Source organism: Schistocerca nitens, chromosome 5 (assembly GCF_023898315.1).
Source record: "Schistocerca nitens isolate TAMUIC-IGC-003100 chromosome 5, iqSchNite1.1, whole genome shotgun sequence".
Classification (NCBI taxonomy): Eukaryota; Metazoa; Arthropoda; class Insecta; order Orthoptera; family Acrididae; genus Schistocerca; species Schistocerca nitens.
The window spans coordinates 246,554,456-246,573,892 of NC_064618.1; the positions used below are offsets into that span (position 1 = coordinate 246,554,456).

At 38.7% G+C, this 19,437-nt stretch overlaps 1 protein-coding gene across 2 annotated transcripts in view; it reads right to left on the minus strand.

Annotated features, from left to right (window-relative positions):
* LOC126260121 (sialic acid synthase) overlaps window positions 1–19,226 on the minus strand; it is a 93,077-nt gene extending 73,851 nt beyond the window's left edge. Inside the window, exon 1 of one of the 2 annotated variants that reach the window (XM_049957369.1) lies at window positions 19,173–19,226. Coding sequence is in view for 1 of the 2 variants with exons in the window: in XM_049957368.1 (XP_049813325.1) it covers window positions 10,787–10,797 (11 nt within the window). In the remaining variant the exon portion in view is untranslated. Of the gene's footprint in view, window positions 1–10,786; window positions 10,856–19,172 lie in introns of those variants that run through there. The other variant, XM_049957368.1, reaches the window with a different exon arrangement.
* Between the last annotated feature and the right edge of the window lie 211 nt (window positions 19,227–19,437).

A 19,437-nucleotide genomic window follows, 5' to 3' on the forward strand; every position in this document is an offset into this window, starting at 1 on the left:
AAGACACCCTTTGGCTACCTGTTTTCTGAGGCAGTTTACCTTCATTTTGCCATTTCAAGAGAATCATCAATCAGTGCCATTTCATTTGCAAAAGCCAGGCAAGCTACAATCAATTCTTCATTCTTACAGTCCAGGTAGACACCACTCTGAATACCCAAACCGGTTGTTCCGTGCACCATTCTCTCACAATCTTTTCAAGGGCTCATAAGTTTTCAGGCATTTTGTATAAATATTTACAGTTATTGTGAGCCAGAGATACCCTGGGACCAGCCCTCTGGTGGGAGGTCAACTTTGACACCTAACCAGCAATCCCCCAGTCACCGTAGAATTCTGGCATTGTTCTCACATCACAGAATTGTAAAAAGAGGTGCCAAATGACAGTGACAAACTTCGAATGAAGTTAAATAAATGTAGAACCAGATCTTCCATTTGGATGTTGTTACTTAATAACAGCAAAGGCAATGAGCCCTCAAGCATCAGTTTTTGCTGCAAAGCAGTGAAATTGGGGCACTAAAATGATGTGAGCCACTGACAGAGATGCATCACAACAACAATGGGATAAGCCCTCTTGCCTGAGGATGTGGCAATGAGTCAGCTAGGTGCAGCTGATACAAGTCAACAAAGGATAGTGGATTCTCTTTAGAAATGGTGAACTGGAGATTGCCATGTGCCAGTGGTCCCTTTTATTGCTCATAATTTGTACGTAGTGGCTGCACCGTACCATTTCCTGTTCCAAGCTTCCAACAGCCAAAGACACAGTGTTGACCACAAGTTGGATTCTAGTATCCCCACTCCAAGATTTCCATCTTGGTAGCTGTCTTTGCCTGTTGATCAGTAAGGTTGATCCCCAGAATACCAATGTGACTACTGGATGCAGAGGAATTCAGTCAAACTCGCAGTACTGCAGAGTTCAGTAAGAAGATTGTGTATGATTACTTAAAACAAGTGATTCTGAGTATAGCACAACAGATTCTCACGAGGTCAGTGCAAATGTTTTTGGAGAAAGGGGGGGGGGGGGAAGACTTGAATAATGGTCATTAATTCTACTGTAAAAAACACTACGTACTTATGGTAGACAGTGAAGTTTGTGATCTCTGAAATGCATGAAGGCATACCTGATGTGATCATTGATCTTTGAGCCAACATTGAAGAACTGTAGTAAATTGAAAATGCCAGACAGTTATGGATGGTGAGACAACAGGCGCTAAAGTCTCTGCAAGCTCATTAATCACCATAAGAAAAAGGGCTACAGTTACTATAAACTCCTGAGGAACTCTGTTCACTTGAGCATGAGGGGAACTGTAGATGCACCTAAGCAAACACAAAAAATTGAAGACTCGAGAGTAGGCCCCTAAAGCCCATTCATGCAGTGTTGTAAGGGCATGAAGTGTCATAAGCCTTTCTGAAATGATATAAGACAACAATGAGATGTTGGCAATAGGCAAAACCCATCCTTACGGCAGACTTCAGGCAAATTAAATGATCAGTTGTTCACTGGCCCTCCCAACATCTACACTGGGAGTTGGACAAAAGACACCTCAAGGGACCAATACAGCCACCAATTCACCATTTGTATGAAAAACTTATGCAGCATATAAGGCTGATGGGCTATAGCTGTCCATTTCATATGGGTTTTTATCCACTTTCGAGACTAGGTCAATTGTGCTTTCCCTCTATTGATTTGGGAACTCACTCCAGATATGATTGAAGACTGCAAGTCAGTAATCCACTGATAGGTGCTGTAGCATCTGATTGGTGGATTCTATCATGTCCAAGTACTGTTCATTCCCTTTACTGAAAAGATCATTATATGCTTCCAGACACTGTGTAGTGAAGAACAGGCTCTTTATCCATCTTTTTTGAATACAAAAATGGAAGGATTATTGTCAGACACAGATGCATGAGCAAAGGGTGCTGCAAAGTGCTCTGCAATAACAGTAGCATCAGCATGAACAATACCAGCAGCACTGGTTATTAGCTGATGGCCACTGATATGACTGGCTCATACCTATGACAAAGAGGTGTGGATCCCCATGGTAGTGACAGATCTTTCCCATCATTCCTTCTTCTGGTGGTTTATGTAACAGCATAGCCACACACATAACATTTTAAAAGTAATAAGGTTTTCCACTGAAGGGTTACACCTATGTCATTCAAGTGCCCACTGTTGTTATTGCTGTTATGTATCCAGCAGTAAATAATCATCAACATTCCCTTGAGGAGTAAGACTGGGTGGTATAGCAGTTTTGAAAGCATGCCACTTAGCTTTCTTGTGAGTCCCCTGTAAGGGTACTTGGCTGGTTAACAGTGTTAGAAGAACATGACATTCAAGAAATGATCACTCTCAAAGAGTTCATCATGCATCCTCCTTTGGATCGAGGGGAGGAGGATAGAGCTACAGATTGAGAACTCAGTTGCTAAACATATTATATGTGCCACACTAAAATGACTAAAAGTATTGCTGTTCAATAAACCGAAGTCGAGCTCTGTGGTAACTTGTTCCATGGGGGTTGCATCCGACTATGGGCTGTGGGCACTGCAATTACCTGGGAGGAGGAAAAGTGGATATTGCTAATGGATCAGGTTAACAAGCTCTTGACATGTCAGCTCTCTGTATGTGGAGGGAGACAGTTATTACAGAGGGTAAAATCCAAAATTATATGTATGGAGAAACAGCCACAGCCTCTTATGGTGTACTGAGTGGTACATGATTATTAAAACCATCTACAAATACCAACATATAGACACCACAAGATGCTCATTCAATACCAGCTCTATTTTTGAAAGACATGTTGATTACTTAGGTTAGGTGCCTATGTTTCAGCAAATCAATTTTCTTGAGGGTGGTACATATTGCTGTATAAAATAACAGTAGCTGTCTTGAGTTCCACTAGGTGGTGAAAATAGCTATTACAGTTGCATTACATGATGGCTCCAAGTGTACACAGTGGATGTTGGAAGGAGTTGGGCCACATTTCAGCTTCTGCTTTCATGTCCTATTAAGTAGGAAAGAAATAAAGGGTAATAATTTCAACGCCAGCAGTGAAGGAGAAAGGGAGGGGAGGGGGGGGGGTCTGCTGTATTCACCTTAAACTATGGTTTTTTCCTTGTCTTCTTTTTTGATTTTATCTTTATTCTCCTTACAATGCTTTGTCTCTGACTGGGGAGGTATTTGGATATATATCTGGAAGGACAACTGAATTGTTCTGCAGCCCATTGCAGATGCCTCTGTCATCTAGTCGTTGATGCCTGACAAGGCTGATTAGCAGGGTCAGAGGAAGATAACCTTCCACTGCTGACAGAGTAGGACTCTTTCCCGGCAGGTGGTAGGGAACTGGGTCCCTGATGTGCGTGTTGTGGGAGCAGATGTGTAGGGTGCCATGCTCATCTCACGAAGAATTCTATTGAGACAACCATCTGGCTCCAACACTGTGTGAGATCTAGATGTCTTTACCCATGCTCTAGATGGGGTTTAATCATTGTTTTTGCGAAGTATGCATACAGTTGTCTGAACCGGATATAAGTGTTCCTATGCTTTCTTTGCTTCAAAATATGAAAGATGGTCAAAGGTTTTGTACTTCTGTAGTGATCTTTCTTTCTTCAAAATACAGCAATTCAAACTCCATGACGAATGTTACTCTTCACAGTTGATATATATAGGCAGTTCATAGATAGAGTTTCTTACACAACAGCCTTATGGAGTCTCCATACATGAAGTCATTTGTGCAGCAAGAAAACATGACTAAAACACATTCATTAGAAACAGCACATGTGGTTAAAACATATGACTTTACATCACAGTAACAAACCACACTTTTATCTTTTAGGTAATATGTCTCCACTGAAAGCTAAAATAAAAGCACCAATGTCAACTATTATCTTTTTGCCCCTGTTCTACACAAGGGACAAAATGGACACCCTGTTCATCCAAGTTTGCACTTCATCTGGCTGCAATGGAAAATTGAACCTTGGAGCATGTTGAGGCTCTCATGAAGAGGTGAGTAGACATCACCATTTTAATCAGAGTGGACCCACTTTACATCTTGTTAGTTGTAGTTAATTCCCTGAATTATTCATCAATATTATAACAAAAAAATTCTGTTTTTGTGGTAAAAAAGAATTCATCATCTGTTTGGCTACAAACTAAGTACAGCACTGTAAGTTCTCATTGTTTCTTTTGAGTCTGCTTTCCTCCCATAGAATGGACAGGGAAGGAAAAGTCATGGGGTCATAACTTCCTGCATTGAAATGGTGTATTCTCCAGAGTGAGACTGCTGAGGGTCTTGTGAATAGCAGTGTAAGGAAGTTTGAATCTTTTTATTACAGATCATCTGCCATGGTACCACCCTGTCCGATTGAGGACTCTCCCAGAGACTGGGTACTGCGTTAGGATTTTGGCACCTAATACAATTTAATCAAATAAGAGGTGCTTATGATAGGATGCACAGTGGATGGAATGTGCACCACATTGGACAAGCCTCCCCATACTACTGTAAAATTTTGAAAGAATGGAAGTCAAACCCATATGCAGGAATCATATGTAAACAACAGAAATGAGTTATGAAAAAAAAGTCTGGAGAAAACATTGTAACTAATCATAATCAGTGTCCTACAGAAAACCCATTTGTTGACAAGGAAACAATCCTACAGATCAACTCAGAGAAAATGAATAGCCAAATAGTAGGATTGCACCAAAGAAAGTACATATTCTTCTTTGTAGACTTACTTCAATTTCCCAGTATCCTACCAATGAAGTGACCCCATGTGATCATTCCATTTGATAGCACTCCAAAGTGTTACACCCAGGTATTTCTATAAGTTGACTGGCTTCAACTGTGTCATGTTGATATCATGGTATTAGGATATTACAGTTTTGCATTATACGAAATGCACTTTAAATTTTTGAACATTTAACCCTCAAGCAGGTGTGCCTGTTTATAAAGTGCACCAATGCCAAACACACATTGTTTTGTACCCAACATTGTTTTATACCATTCCATTGTTGTTTTACAATTGCAAGCCAATACCTATTGCTCAATTACTGCTTTAGGTAAACAGTAATAAATTATGTTGTCATAAGTCCAAATGAGCATCAGTAATATAAAATAAACAGCAAGTTAGATGGGAAATAATTTACAATTCCTGTAAGAAAAGTGACCCAGCACAATCCCACAATGAGGCAGTTATCTATGAGGATAGTAATCAAATAAGTGGTTGGCAGGGATCTGATGCAACTGCACTGCTTAATGCTTTGAGTGGGTAATTACTGTGGCGTAACACTTGTAAGTGGCATCACAGAGATATTTATTGTATTGTTTAACTAAACAGTGATTTAGCTCATATAAGGTAAGCTTATTTTATCACTGCTTAGTTAAACTAAGATTAAACTGTGATTATGCTCAAACAGTGTAAAACTCAGTAACATCAAGGCAGCTACCCTTTACATATGTAAAAAATGCATCACATGCCCACTCATGTTATAAAAAGCGGCGTGTCTGCTCTAGGATTAAAATAAGTTGCCAATCTTTGCATCACTTTGAAATCTTATCTAGCTCTGAATATATTTGTACATCTTTCAATGGAAAATCCAGGATGGAATGAAACATCTTTTTTCAGATAGCACTTCATAAGAATATCTGCATTTTCTTGGAAAAGACTGAGATTGAGGTTATTATTGTCTGCCCGGTCATTAATATATGACCTGAAAACAAGCATCCCAACACACATCCCTAGGGCACACGGGATACTACTACTACATCTGTCAATGACCCACCATCTAAGACATCATGCCCCCCCCCCCCCCCCCAGTAAGAAACCCATTATACCGTCAAAAATTTCATGTGATAAACAATATGACTATAATTTTGTTCATATGCAGTGGTGTGGTATCAAGTTAAATGTTTGCCAGAAGTCAAGAAATATTGGATCAACCTGATTGCCTTAATCCAGTGCTTTCAGGATATCATGTGACAAAACAATGAGTTTGGTTTCATGTGACTGAAGTTTTCAGTCATTCTGTTCACGATATGCTGTAATGTTTGAGCTTAAAATATGTACTAAGATTCTAAAATAGATGGCTGTCCCTGATTTGGACGGTTGTTTGGTGGATCAGTCCTGATGCTATTCTACCTCCCCCCCCCCCCTCCCCTCTCCTGGTGGGATCTACAATATACAATGGAAGGTAAAAAACAATGCACACCAGAGGAATTATCTGAATGGGACAAATTGGTAGATTGACACACATGTACAGACAAATAAATGATTACAGTTTCAGAAAAATTGGATGATTTATTCAGATGAAATGGCTTCACAAATTGAGCAAGTCAACAGCACGCTAGTTCACCGCTGGACCTTATCGAAGCAGTTATTCGGCTTGGCATTGATTCATAGAGTTGTTGGATGTCCTCCTCCTGAGGGATATTGTGCCAAATTTTCTCCAATTGGCATGCCAGATTGTCAAAATCCCAAGATGGCTGGAGGGCCCTGCCCATAATGCTTGAAACATTCTCAATTAGGGAGAGATCCTGGGATCTTGCTGGCAAAAGTAGGGTTTGGCAAGCACGAAGACATCAGTCAAAACTCTTGTCATGTGCAGTTTGGCAATATCTTGCTGAAATATAAGTCGAGGATGGCTTGCCATGTTGTTGTTGTTGTTGTGGGCTTCAGTCCGGAGACTGGCTTGATGCAGCTCTCCATGCTACTATATCCTGTGCAAGCTTCTTCATCTCCCAGTACCTACTGCAACCTACATCCTTCTGAATCTGCTTGGTGTATTCATCTCTTGGTCTCCCTCTATGATTTTTACCCTACACACTGCCCTCCAATACTAAATTGGTGATCCCTTGATGCCTCAAAACATGTCCTACCAACCGATCCCTTCTTCTAGTCAAGATGTGCCACAAACTTCTCTTCTCCCCAATCCTATTCAATACCTCCTCATTAGTTATGTGATCTACCCATTTAATCTTCAGCATTCTTCTGTAGCACCACATTTCGAAAGCTTCTATTCTCTTCTTGTCTAAACTATTTATCATCCACATTTCACTTCCATACATGGCTACACTTCATACAAATACTTTCAGAAACGGCTTCCTGACACTTAAATCTATATTCAATGTTAACAAATTTCTCTTCTTCAGAAACGCTTTCCTTGCCATTGCCAGTCTACATTTTATATCCTCTCTACTTCGACCATCATCAGTTATTTTGCTCCCCAAATAGCAAAACTCCTTTACTACTTTAAGTGTCTCATTTCCTAATCTAATTCCCTCAGCATCACCTGACTTAATTTGACTACATTCCATTATCCTTGTTTTGCTTTTGTTGATGTTCACCTTATATCCTCCCTTCAAGACAGTATCCATTCCGTTCAAATGCTCTTCCAAGTCCTTTGCTGTCTCTGACATAATTACAATGTCATCGGCGAACCTCAAAGTTTTTATTTCTTCTCCATGGATTTTAATTCCTACTCCAAATTTTTCTTTTGTTTCCCTCACTGCTTGCTCAATATACAGATTGAATAACATCGGGGAGAGGCTACAACCCTGTCTCTCTTCCTTCCCAACCACTGCTTCCCTTTCGTGCCCCTCAACTCTTATAACTGCCATCTGGTTTCTGTACAAACTGTAAACAGCCTTTTGCTCCCTGTATTTTACCCCTGCCACCTTCAGAATTTGAAAGAGAGTATTCCAACCAACATTGTCAAAAGCTGGCTCTATGTCTACAAATGCTAGAAATGTAGGTTTGCCTTTCCTTAATCTAGCTTCTAAGATAAGTCGTAGGGTCAGTATTGCCTCACGTGTTCCAATATTTTTATGGAATCCAAACTGATATTCCACGAGGTCGGCTTCTACTAGTTTTTCCATTCGTCTGTAAAGAATTCGCATTAGTATTTTGCAGCAGTGACTTATTAAACTGGTAGTTTGGTAATTTTCACATCTGTCAATACCTGCTTTCTTTGGGATTGGAGTTATTACATTCTTCTTGAAGTCTGAGGGTATTTCACCTGTCTCATACAACTTGCTCATCAGATGGTAGAGTTTTGCCAGGACTGGCTCTCCCAAGGCTGTCAGTAGTTCTAATGGAATGTTGTCTACTCCCAGGGCCTTGTTTCGACTTAGGTCTTTCAGTGCTCTGTCAAACTCTTCACGCAGTATCATATCTCCCATTTCATTTTCATCTACATCCTCTTCCATTTCCATAATATTGTCCTCAAGTACATTGCCCTTGTATAGACCCACTATATACTCCTTCCACCTTTCTGCCTTCCCTTCTTTGCTTAGAACTGGATTGCCATCTGAGCTCTTGATATTCATACAAGTGGCTCTCTTTTCTCCAATGGTCTCTTTAATTTTCCTGTAGGCAGTATCTATCTTACCCCTAGTGAGATCAGCCTCTACATCCTTACATTTGTCCGCTAGCCATCCCTGCTTAGCCATTTTGCACTTCCCGTCGATCTCATTTTTGAGATGTTTGTATTCCTTTTTGCCTGCTTCATTTACTGCATTTTTATATTTTCTCCTTTCATCAATTAAATTCAATATTTCTTCTGTTACCCAAGGATTTCTACTAGCCCTCGTCTTTTTACCTATTTGATCCTCTGCTGCCTTCACTACTTCATCTCGCAAAGCTACCCATTCTTCTTCTACTGTATCTTTCCCCCTTTCTTGCCAATTGTTCCCTTATGCTCTCCCTGAAACTCTGTACAACCTCTGGTTTAGTCAGTTTATCCAGGTCCCATCTCCTTAAATTGCCATGAAGAGAAACAAAACAGGGCAAAGAATATTGTTGACGTACTGCTGCACTGTAAGGGTGCTGTGGATGATAACCAAAGGGGTACCTCCCCTGAAAATAAATGGTACCCCAAACCATCACTTCTGATTTTCAGACCATATGATGTACCACTGTCCGGGCTGCCTCCAGACACATCGTAAGTCTGGAGTCTCACTGACATTGTAGAATTGTCTACAGTAATGAGCCCCATTTCAAATTCAGTCCCAGTGACCACTGAAGGTGTGTCTGGAGAACCCTGGACAGTGGTGGGATACCAGGCTGACTGTTGCCTGTCATATGGTCTGACAGCCAGGAGTGATGGTCTGGGGTGCCATTTCTTCTCATAGCAGGACCCTTTTTGGTACAATCCATGACACCCTTACAGCACAGCGGCGCACTGACAATATTCTATGTCCCATAATGCCCACCCACACACGGTGAGAATTTCTACTGATGTCTTCTTGCTTGCCTAACCTTTCATTGGACAGCAAGGTTGCAGGATCTATCACTAATTGAGTATGTTTCAAGCATTATGGGCAGGATCCTCCAATCATCTTGGGATTTTTGATGATCTAACATGCCGATTGAAGAGAATTTGGCACAGTATCCCAAAGGAGGACATTCAACAATTCTACCAATCAATGCCAAGCCAAATAACTGCTGGCATACGGGCTAGGGATGGACCATTGCATTATTGATGTGTTCAATTTGTGTAGCTCTTTCTTTTGAAAAAAATCATCCAATTTTCTGAAACTGTAATCATTGTTTGTTTGCACATTTACATCACATCTTCCTATTTCGGCCCAATTCAGATAATTCCTTCATGGTGCGTTACTTAGTTTTTGATCTTAATGCATATTATGGTTATTAGAGGGACTAACTCAGCTGCAAATTCTGTATAGAACCTGAGAGGGATCCATCGGACCCTTTTAGCAGTTTTAGCTGTTGCTGAATTCCACTAACACTGATATCTATAATACTCAGCATTGCAGTAGTGTAAGAATTAAACAGGGGCAGTACTCAAGATCTTCCTTTTTAAAGGAAAATATGAAAACAAAGTTAAGTAATTCTGCTTTTGCTTTGTTACCCTAAATTTCGATTCCTGTCATTCATTCATCTATGAGAGTATGGACACTAACCTACATGCCACTGACAGCCTTTTTTGACCAGAATTTATTTTGGTTTTGTGAAAGGTCTTTCAGTGAGATTCTGTCAAATTAATTACTTAAGGCTTCCCGCACTGCCCTTTTTAGCATCTCTCTTTTTATGGCACTGTGCTTTATCATACACTTATTGTGCAGTAGTTGCTGTTTCTTTAAAATGTCTTTACAGAGACTGCATATCATGGAGGGTCCCATCATACTGTTTTAATGGGTACATATCTAATTGTTGGTTAACTATTTTCCTAAACTAGAGCCACAGCTCCTCCACATGCAGGTGCCCACAGATATATGCTGTGTGTTCCATATTGAGATATGACACAACTACATCTTTAATTTACTGAACATGTATATCTATCAACTTGTTTTGCTTGCACTTCGTATTTAGTAATCACAGTTGTAATGGATACCAGTTTCTGTATTGGAATCCTCAAATAAGTCAGGACTGTTTTTTTTTTTTTTTTTTTTTTTTTTTTTTTTTTCATAACATCTCATATATTTCTGTCACGAGAGGGCTTCTGAACCATCTGTTCTAGATAGTTTTCACAGAAATTCACCCAATATCGTGTCAATCTCGCAACCTAAATCAATAATTATACTGATTGATTGTTGGATGATTAGTTTCCTCCAATGAGGAAAATGTGAATGGGAGACGTGTGTACTAGCTAGCTGAGGTTTTCTCCAAAGTTTTCAATTACACCTGGCTGCACATGTGTATATGGTAGTTAATAGAAGGACCCAATTGTAAGTTTTTCCTCACACTTGATACTGATACTGATTCTTGCACAAACACCAATGCATGCAGCTTGAATTTCACAAAAATCATCCTCTTGCAGGCTATGTGCCCCACTCACCTCAATGTCATTTTAATCAAATCTTCGAATCCAGTCCATTTCCGGATCAGTTTGTTTGCTTTCTGATCTCACCAGCAATTCCTAAAGCACGGGTCCCACTAGGACAATACAGTATGCAATACAACATGTTACAATAAAGATCACGCAATGCAATGCTTATACATGTGACACTAGTAGTCTCAAAGGTGTGACAAGCAACAAGACAGCATGAATGCATCAGTGGCAGCATGCATTACAATTTCTTACAAGGTGTGAACAAGTGCCAGTAGTGACATTGATTCCTTTGCAACACGTGAATTAAGCAACATCATCAACTTAGGCAATTATGTCATCAGCAATAGTGATGTTTATGTCAATAAAAATGGAACATTAAACAACAACACATTCAGTAAGTACTCCACATGGAAGCATCATCAGCAGCAGACTAGTTTGTTTTATCATGTTTCAGAAGAATTTACAAATAAAACTACTGAAAATAACAATCAAGATGGAGCCATGTAATTAACAAAACTACACATGCAAAGGGAAGCTCATATTCTCCTTAAGTAAAACCTCAAATTAATTAACCATTGCATCAGTGTTTATTATTGCTCACAGATTTCTTACTCTTCCATTTAAGTTTGTTGCAGATTCAAATCCTCTCTCAGTAAATTTGTCCTCAAGGTGGTTACATCCAGAGTAGAGTATGCTTTAGTTATATCACTAGCAAAATCCAATTTCACATTCATTATTCCTGGAACAATTGCCATATGTTCAACAATAAGTGAACAAAAACAGTTACTGAATGTTTCATGACTGAAGCTATTATTGCAGACAATAAAAATTGCTGCATATAGAACACAGCTACCTCTTTAGTTGGATATGCAGTTATCTATCTCTAATAATAAAATGAAAATAACTCTTAAAGCAATGTTAAGTGTGGCTGTAACCAACTTCACAAAACACATACCAAAGAGAAAAATGAGCCACAACTCCGCATAGTGCGCACCTGTAACGAGTGTGGAAGTCATAGCTTGTTGCCGCCAAACATCATCAAAATGTATCGCTTACTTGGGACTGGAAAGAGACTTTGCTCTCCTTACAGTGTTGAAATCAATTTCAGTATGTTAGCTACATTCCGTATGCAGTAAGTATGCTCTAAATGCCCCAAACGTAAAGTGGTGAGCCACTACACTCTTTGCTGCAACTACTTTTTTTTTTTAAGTAACACAAAAACTATGAGCAATAGCGAAAAGAAAACCAGTTCATTAACAAGCTGTGATGGGAGACTATAGGATGAGATAAATTCAATTTTTTTCACCAAATAGTTTCCTTAGAATTAAATGAGGAAGACTGCACAGTGGAGAACAGACGCAAATCTAAAAAAATCTGCGGTTTTTAATTTTTTATGCAAAAAGTAAAAGCTTTACTAAGAAACTAAGTAGAATGATAGGTGTAACTTTGTTTCATTTACATAAAGCAATTTTTTGCAGGTACATCCAGTGGCTCAAAATTTGGTTCCCCCCACCCCTCTCAGTGTATCACATAACAAAGCTGCATGGAGCATCCAGCATATCATGTTCTGGCAGTATGATGGAGGTACATGATGCTGGCGTGTCACTGCCATCTCAGTGTTAACCAGTTAAGTCAATTCAACTATGTTTCTATGTGATCCACTAATGTAGGTTGCTTCTGTGTAATGCCACAAGTTGCATTGCGTATTATATCACATCGCCTCAGTGGAAACTGTGCCTAACAGTCACCTCCCCATGCTTACCAAGCTCCTGGGTTTTTGAGTAGTTTCCACATCAAAATTCAATGTTTCATTGCTTTGTTTCAGAACTGGTAATGCACTGATTGTAAAATCCTTTTCAGGCACATAAAAAAATCTTAGTTTTGCAAATCTTATTTAGTTTATCAAAATCATACTGTGTTCATACCTCCATTTATTTATTTATTTTATTTCTATTCAGCCATCAACTTTTTGACACCGACACCCATCAATCATTTCTTGACTTCCATGTTAATTTGCACTATTTTCATTCCAATACATTAGTCCTTTCATATACTGGTACCTGATTTTCAGTCCTACAGCACTTTTAAACATGCTCTATTAAGTTCTTCCATTTGTTGTTAAATTATATTTGATCTGAGAGAAATAGAAACTTGCTAATGCTTAGGTATGCTACATTAACAAATATTTTCTTCTTTTTCACATGATGGATAATCTAGGATGGAATAACAAACTTTTAAATGTGCCTGTCTGCCACTCTGTCTGGTGAGTATCATTCTTCATTTTTCACATTTTCAAATCAGAAAATAGATCTCAGTGGATATATCAAAACAAACTGTGTTTTTCAAATGATATTTCATTGTTTACTTGTAGTGCAGACGAACTTCAACAATATATAGAAGTAGTTCATAGAGCACGTTTGAATGCTGAACCTAAAAATCTATTGTAATAATATTAAAATAATGTTTAGTCTACACATTGAAAAGAAAACTGTATACTTTTAAATTGAAGTTATAGAACCAACTAATGAGTTTTTGTATTCAGAGCAGCTGAACACAATGACTGGACAGGAAGCAAAATAAACAGAAGAGTAAACATAGACTGTGAGGAAGTAATATTAGTTTTATAGATAAATGTTTTCAGTGACCAATCATTTATTGTTCTGTATACTGCACTTTGTTTTCGCATATGTACATGATGATGATAGATGGGACAGTTGTAAGTGCAATATTATTTACAAAATGCAAACAAAGGTTTTCTTGCTTTAGTACATAATGTCAAAGATATTTTTCCGGAAAGAATTCAAAGATACTATTTCTCCATACCAAATTTATGCATATAAAAATAAGAATGAGTGAACAGATATAAATTTGGTTATTATGAATTTACAGTTTTTAAGGTGGTAAGCTGGTGCAGACACATGTGACATGACATGCCAGGATAAAGTAGAGGATTGTTGTGGGTTTTCATTTAAAGAGACGAGTAGTAAAGTCACTTTATAGACATGACACAGATGGCAGTGTTCAGGTGTGAGCAATTTTTATTGATGGACAGTATGGTCTGTGGGGATTGTTACAATGTGGTCACTGCAGTAGTGCCTGATCATCACTGTTGCTCATTTATTCTAGGAAAGTCCGCCTCAATATCTGACTGGTCAGTGCGGCCAAATGCCCAGATCCAATTCCTGGCTGGGTTGCGGATTTTCCCCGCTCAGGGACTGGGTGTTGTGTTGTCTTCATCATCATATCATCCCCATCAATGTGCAAGTCGCCGAAGTGGCAGCAACTCCAAAGAATTGCACCAGGCAACTGGTCTACCCAACAGAAGGCCCTAGCCACATGACATTTCATTTCACTCTAGGAAAACTATATTTTGACATTTAGTATGCCAGCAGTGGTAGGCCTATTTATGTACACATTGTTATCACAAGCATTTGTGGTTTCTGGACAATACTAACTAGCACAATGACATGCTGACCCGAGTCCAGCCCACACCATCAATGGGAACATGTCCACAAACCATTGCAGTGCTACATGACACACCATGTGAACAAATTTTTACAGCTCATTAGTGATGTGTACATAAGAAGGTGGTTGTAGCTTGCTGTGATCTCACAGCCAGGTCCACCACCACCATCGACATGTCAATACATATGATACACTTCTGTCCATTGGTTCCTCATATGCATCACTGTCATCATTTTTGACCCATTTGGACCCATCAACATTCTGATACTGCACTGTTTGAAGTAAATGAGACACATTAACACTTGCTTTCATAGTTCCACTTTTGTGACTCACCACTAATCAAGTACAAACACACTTTCTCTGCAGTCCTTGTAGCTTACTGATGGCACATAGTCCTGCAAACCTCAGTTTTAATTTATTTAAGTTTCTACTTGCACTAACATTAATGTACAAATGTAACCATATGAAATCATGAATACATTATCGCTGAATTAAAAAAAGGATCCGTATGTTATTGGCTTGATCTAATGTTAACCTCAAATGAAAGAAATCAGTAGAGATATAATTTGATACATGAATAAAATTAATTATAACTAATTCATAAAGACTAAGTTCTAAACACAACAATTATCTTTATTCCCATCAAAATTACAGCAGAAATTACATACTGGTGGACAAGTCTTAACAATTTTTCTCACAATACTGATTCACATAAAAAAACCTTGAAAATGATTTCATTTAATGATCAATCATAGCTGTAGACCCATAAACATGTGTTATTCTGCAACTGATTGGGCCATCCAGCATTACTCTTACAATCATTGTACCAGTACCTCTCTCTTGTTTCACAAAGGCAATGGTTTGTGTTTGTCTGGGTCCACCAAAAGAATGACTTTTGTCACTCTGAAGCAGTGTGCATTGTATAGAAGCTTCCTGAAAGATTAAAACTGTGTGCTGAACATAGGTTCAAACCCTGACTACCAGCAGAGCAGTACTTCAAATTCTTAGCAGTCATTCCTATACACTTTTCTGGTGTTATCGAGTTGGATCATGGGAAGCACCTGATTCCACCCGTCTGCTTTGACCTGTGACATAAAGGTGGTGTTGATGTTACTGTGGCACAGTGTTTTTGAGTCAGGTAATGTTTGTAGATGACATGTGGTTGTATTTAGTGGTGTGCTCTTGTGGTGGATGTTCATGTTTGTAGTTATTTGTGTTATGTTTGGTATTCTGTCAACTGACTGATGTGTAATCATTCTGTGAAGTAGTTGTTGGAAGAGTGTGTCGTGTCACCAGTGAGTTGTTGGAAGCAGGTGTTGTGCCGCCTGTTTAGGGGGTTTATGAGTTCATGTTTCTATTAGGTCTGATTAGTGTTGCGTGTTTTTTATGGAGCAAAATGTAATAGTGTTTTCTTACTTTTTGTTAGTAATGGATATGTCAGAAAAATTTAATAGTTATTCACTCCTGGTTGCACTGGGTGTTGATGACAATAAGGTTTTTGCAGGTGTTTGGCTTGATTGCTGACTCCATGATGTGTCATGTGTGATGAGATTATGAAGTTGACCCAGAGTCCCAGCTTCTCATACCAGGGACTTGTATTTGTAGCAATGTTGCCGTTACAATGTTTGGCACCCGAGGCATGTCGTTCGGAAGATCGAGGTTGGACATCAGGAGATTTTTATTTACATATTATTTTTGCCATGGATCATCTTTATATTTTTGTATTCATAAGATAGGAATAAATGTGCAATGGAAAGATTTTCTTTTTGTAATGAAGTTGTGCAAAATATATGAAGTATAGGGGAAGTTTGGAAGGGGGGGGGTGAGGGGAGGAGGTTCTGCAGTGGTAATTGAGACTGACAAGTCAAATTTGGGAAAGGGAAGCAAGAGAGGGGTAGATATCATGCTGGTTTATGGGCATGGGGAAGTTATTTTGGGGGCTGGGTTTTCAGGTTGTGTTTTGAGTATTTCGGAATCGAACTAAGGGGGTACTTATGGAGTTGATAGAACATATTGAGGAGGGGAGTGCTGTCATGTTTGATGCTTTTTTCATCTTATAAGAGTTTGAGGATATGGAGGTTCCATCCTTTAATAGTGAATTATAGTATCGACATAGTATCGAGTTTAAGAATTATGAAACCCAGACTTATACAAATTACAAATACAAAAGACGTGTTCTGGGTTCTGGTGGGGGGGAGTGCATTAGATCTGTTGTAGGAAGGGGAAAGAGGTGCTCTTCCAATTTGCAATCTCATTTAGATAAATATTGCTGATGAAAGTGTGTCCCAGAAAAGCATTGTGTTTTTTGAGGTCAGTGGGGAGATTGTATAGGCCAAGGGTTGTGATTTGAATGCGTTGGGTTTGGGGAGGGGGGCGGGGGCAATGAGGTGTTCACGTCTCTTTTCTGGTGTGGATTAAGTCTAGATTTACAGCCTTCTCACCTATCTTCCATGATGGAACTAAATAAAATTGATTACCTCTGTCTTTTAATTCTTCTCTTTTGGACCACCTATTCTGTTCTGAAGCACCATGTTACATCAAACTACTTCTCCTAGCAGTTTATGCTGCACCCTAATGCTAAAAGAAAAAGGTTCCTATCTTCTTCAACTTAACTAAATGACAAAAGCCTGTCTTCAATTAATTCTCTCTTCTCCTTACATAGGTATACGTTATTCCACCAGACAAGATCTCATATCCTGCTATATAGTTCATTAATAATAACAAAATAACACAATTTCCACTATTTTATAACATCTTGAACATAATTAGTGGTAGCATCCAATGACCATAACATATCTCTGGGCTGCACCTACCAAGAGTAGTCAACCCCGACCCCTGTTCATCATTTTCTGCTCAGCCGATATGCTGCACCCATGAAACCCTTGACATCTGCACATTTCCCACACAATGGGTTGTTCTTGCCTTAATTCTAAATGCAATGACGACTTAACTTTATGATCACCTTTCCTTATCTAGAAGTATGACCTATAATTTCCCCTGGAATGATATGAAACACTGTTTTTTTCTGTTTTGTAATGTGTGGTTGTTTTAATGTTTTTCTGTTTCTTTGTGTGTGTTGTGTTTAGGAGTGGTACTAGGTGAGTTGGTGTAGGTTAAAGGGAAGGAAAGATTGGGAGGTTGGGGTTTTTTGTTTCATTTTTGTGTGTGTGTGTGTACTTTTTTTGGGGTTGGTTTGTTTCGGCTAATAGTTTTTTTTGTTTGCATTTAATTGGTCAAGTGAATCTGGGGTTTTCAGCATTTTGAGCTGTGTTTTGGGTGGGTCTTGGTTTTTTGGCATCGAGAGGTTGGTTTGGGCTATAGAGGTTATGCGAAATGTATGATTCCTGAGGTTTAGTGTTCGTAACGTAATGTTGTATGGTGAGAATCCAATGTTTTGATTTTCTAGATAACATATGTTTTGGGATGGAGCTGTTTTTTGTATTGTCGTATATTTATCTTGTCTCTCCCTCCCCCCCCCCTTCCTCAAAACCCCCTACTTCCTGTTGTCATCCCATTCATTTCATTTTATTTCTGGAATATTTGCATCTGTATGTAGTGACGTTATGGTAACCATAATGCATATGCTGTAAGTAGGGGTTTACGCCATCTTGTTGATGTCGTGGGTCAATACAGACTGGTGGGATTGGACTCTTCTGTATGTAATGCCATCAGCTCTCATTATCATTATTATTATCCTTACAATGTTAAGTGCATTTACTTATACCTAAATTTTCCCAGAACAGCTCATCATATCTTACCAAACTATGTCTATTTTAAGTGTGTTTAATAGCTATATATGGCTTCAGAAACACAAAACAAATACACCTAAAATTTCTTTTCACTTCTGCGAAAGAAAACTATCGAGATCAGAATTGAGTTCTAAAAGGATGTGGTCGTGTATACAATACAAGACTCCTCAAGTGGTGTTTGTGTTTGGTCACACTGTTAATAGAAAAGTTGTCACAGATGAATAAATTCCTATAAAAGCTCATCTTCACATGACTCTCCATACTTTTAAGACAAAACTTAGGAAGGCATATTTCGTGACACAAATTTGCGAGTACTTAACTTAATTCGATCTGCACTACTGTTCAATTTTTGGAACCATGTTCAAATTGCAGGATAATGGCCGAGGACCTTAAAAGCAAACCATAATGGTGTTCATGACAGAAGTTTTTGGGAAAAAAAAGACACAGTGTAAGATGTTTTTAGTATCACTAATTTACACGTTTTATAGCAAATGAAAAGTGAAAGCAAATAAGCAAGCCAAGAAATACATTACATATCCAGCACTTACAGGAAAGGGAATTGTGTCTGATAGAGGATGTCTCAAGAAACAAAGAATAAATCAATTACAGAAGTAGATTTCTGTCTGACAATTGAAGAAAAATATATTTTCACTGAGACTATAGATAGAACTAAATAAAATGTTGGGTATGAGTCCCATCTCTCCCCCCTCATCCCCAAGGTTGAAGCACCTGAAATATTTAAACATGCAGCAACACTGAAAAAGGAAATGAAGGAAAATGTGCAGTGTGTTGAATATATAAGACGGGAATTGCCGTTCATGTTTGGCTTTTTGAAGCCGAAGCTAAGTTTGTGTGTAGAGCGCATAGCAGAAAGTACCCAGCACGCAGCACCACCGTATACTAAACAATCTTAACTCCATCAGCAACAAACATTTGTTCAATGTGTGGCATTGCACACAGTAAAGATAGTCTACTGCAAAACTACTACTCATATAAGTTTTTTTCTGGTACACAGCGTAATTTTGTTTCAACAGTTCAACATCGAGCACTAAATATTACTTTACTGATGCAGCATGCGACTAATTCCTAAAATATCTACGAAAGTAGCAATAGAAGGAAAATATGCAACCTCTACGCAGTATTTAGGTTGTATGTGCCCGGTATATGAGGAACTTTACATTTTATACTTGTTCAGCTGCTTCTCGCTGTTGTACGGTCAATAAGAACTTTTGTGTGCCTAGTTATTAACGAATTTTTCTAGAAAAGACTCTATTTATTGCTACAAATATGCGTGTTTGTCATTACTGTTCAGTTTTCAGATACGAGAACTGAAATATTTAGTGGAAACGAACAGAATCTGATTCTACGGCTAGACACTACAGCTTTTCATATTACTTCGCGCAAGCGTAGCACACTCGGCAGGATGACATGAGTAAATAGGAG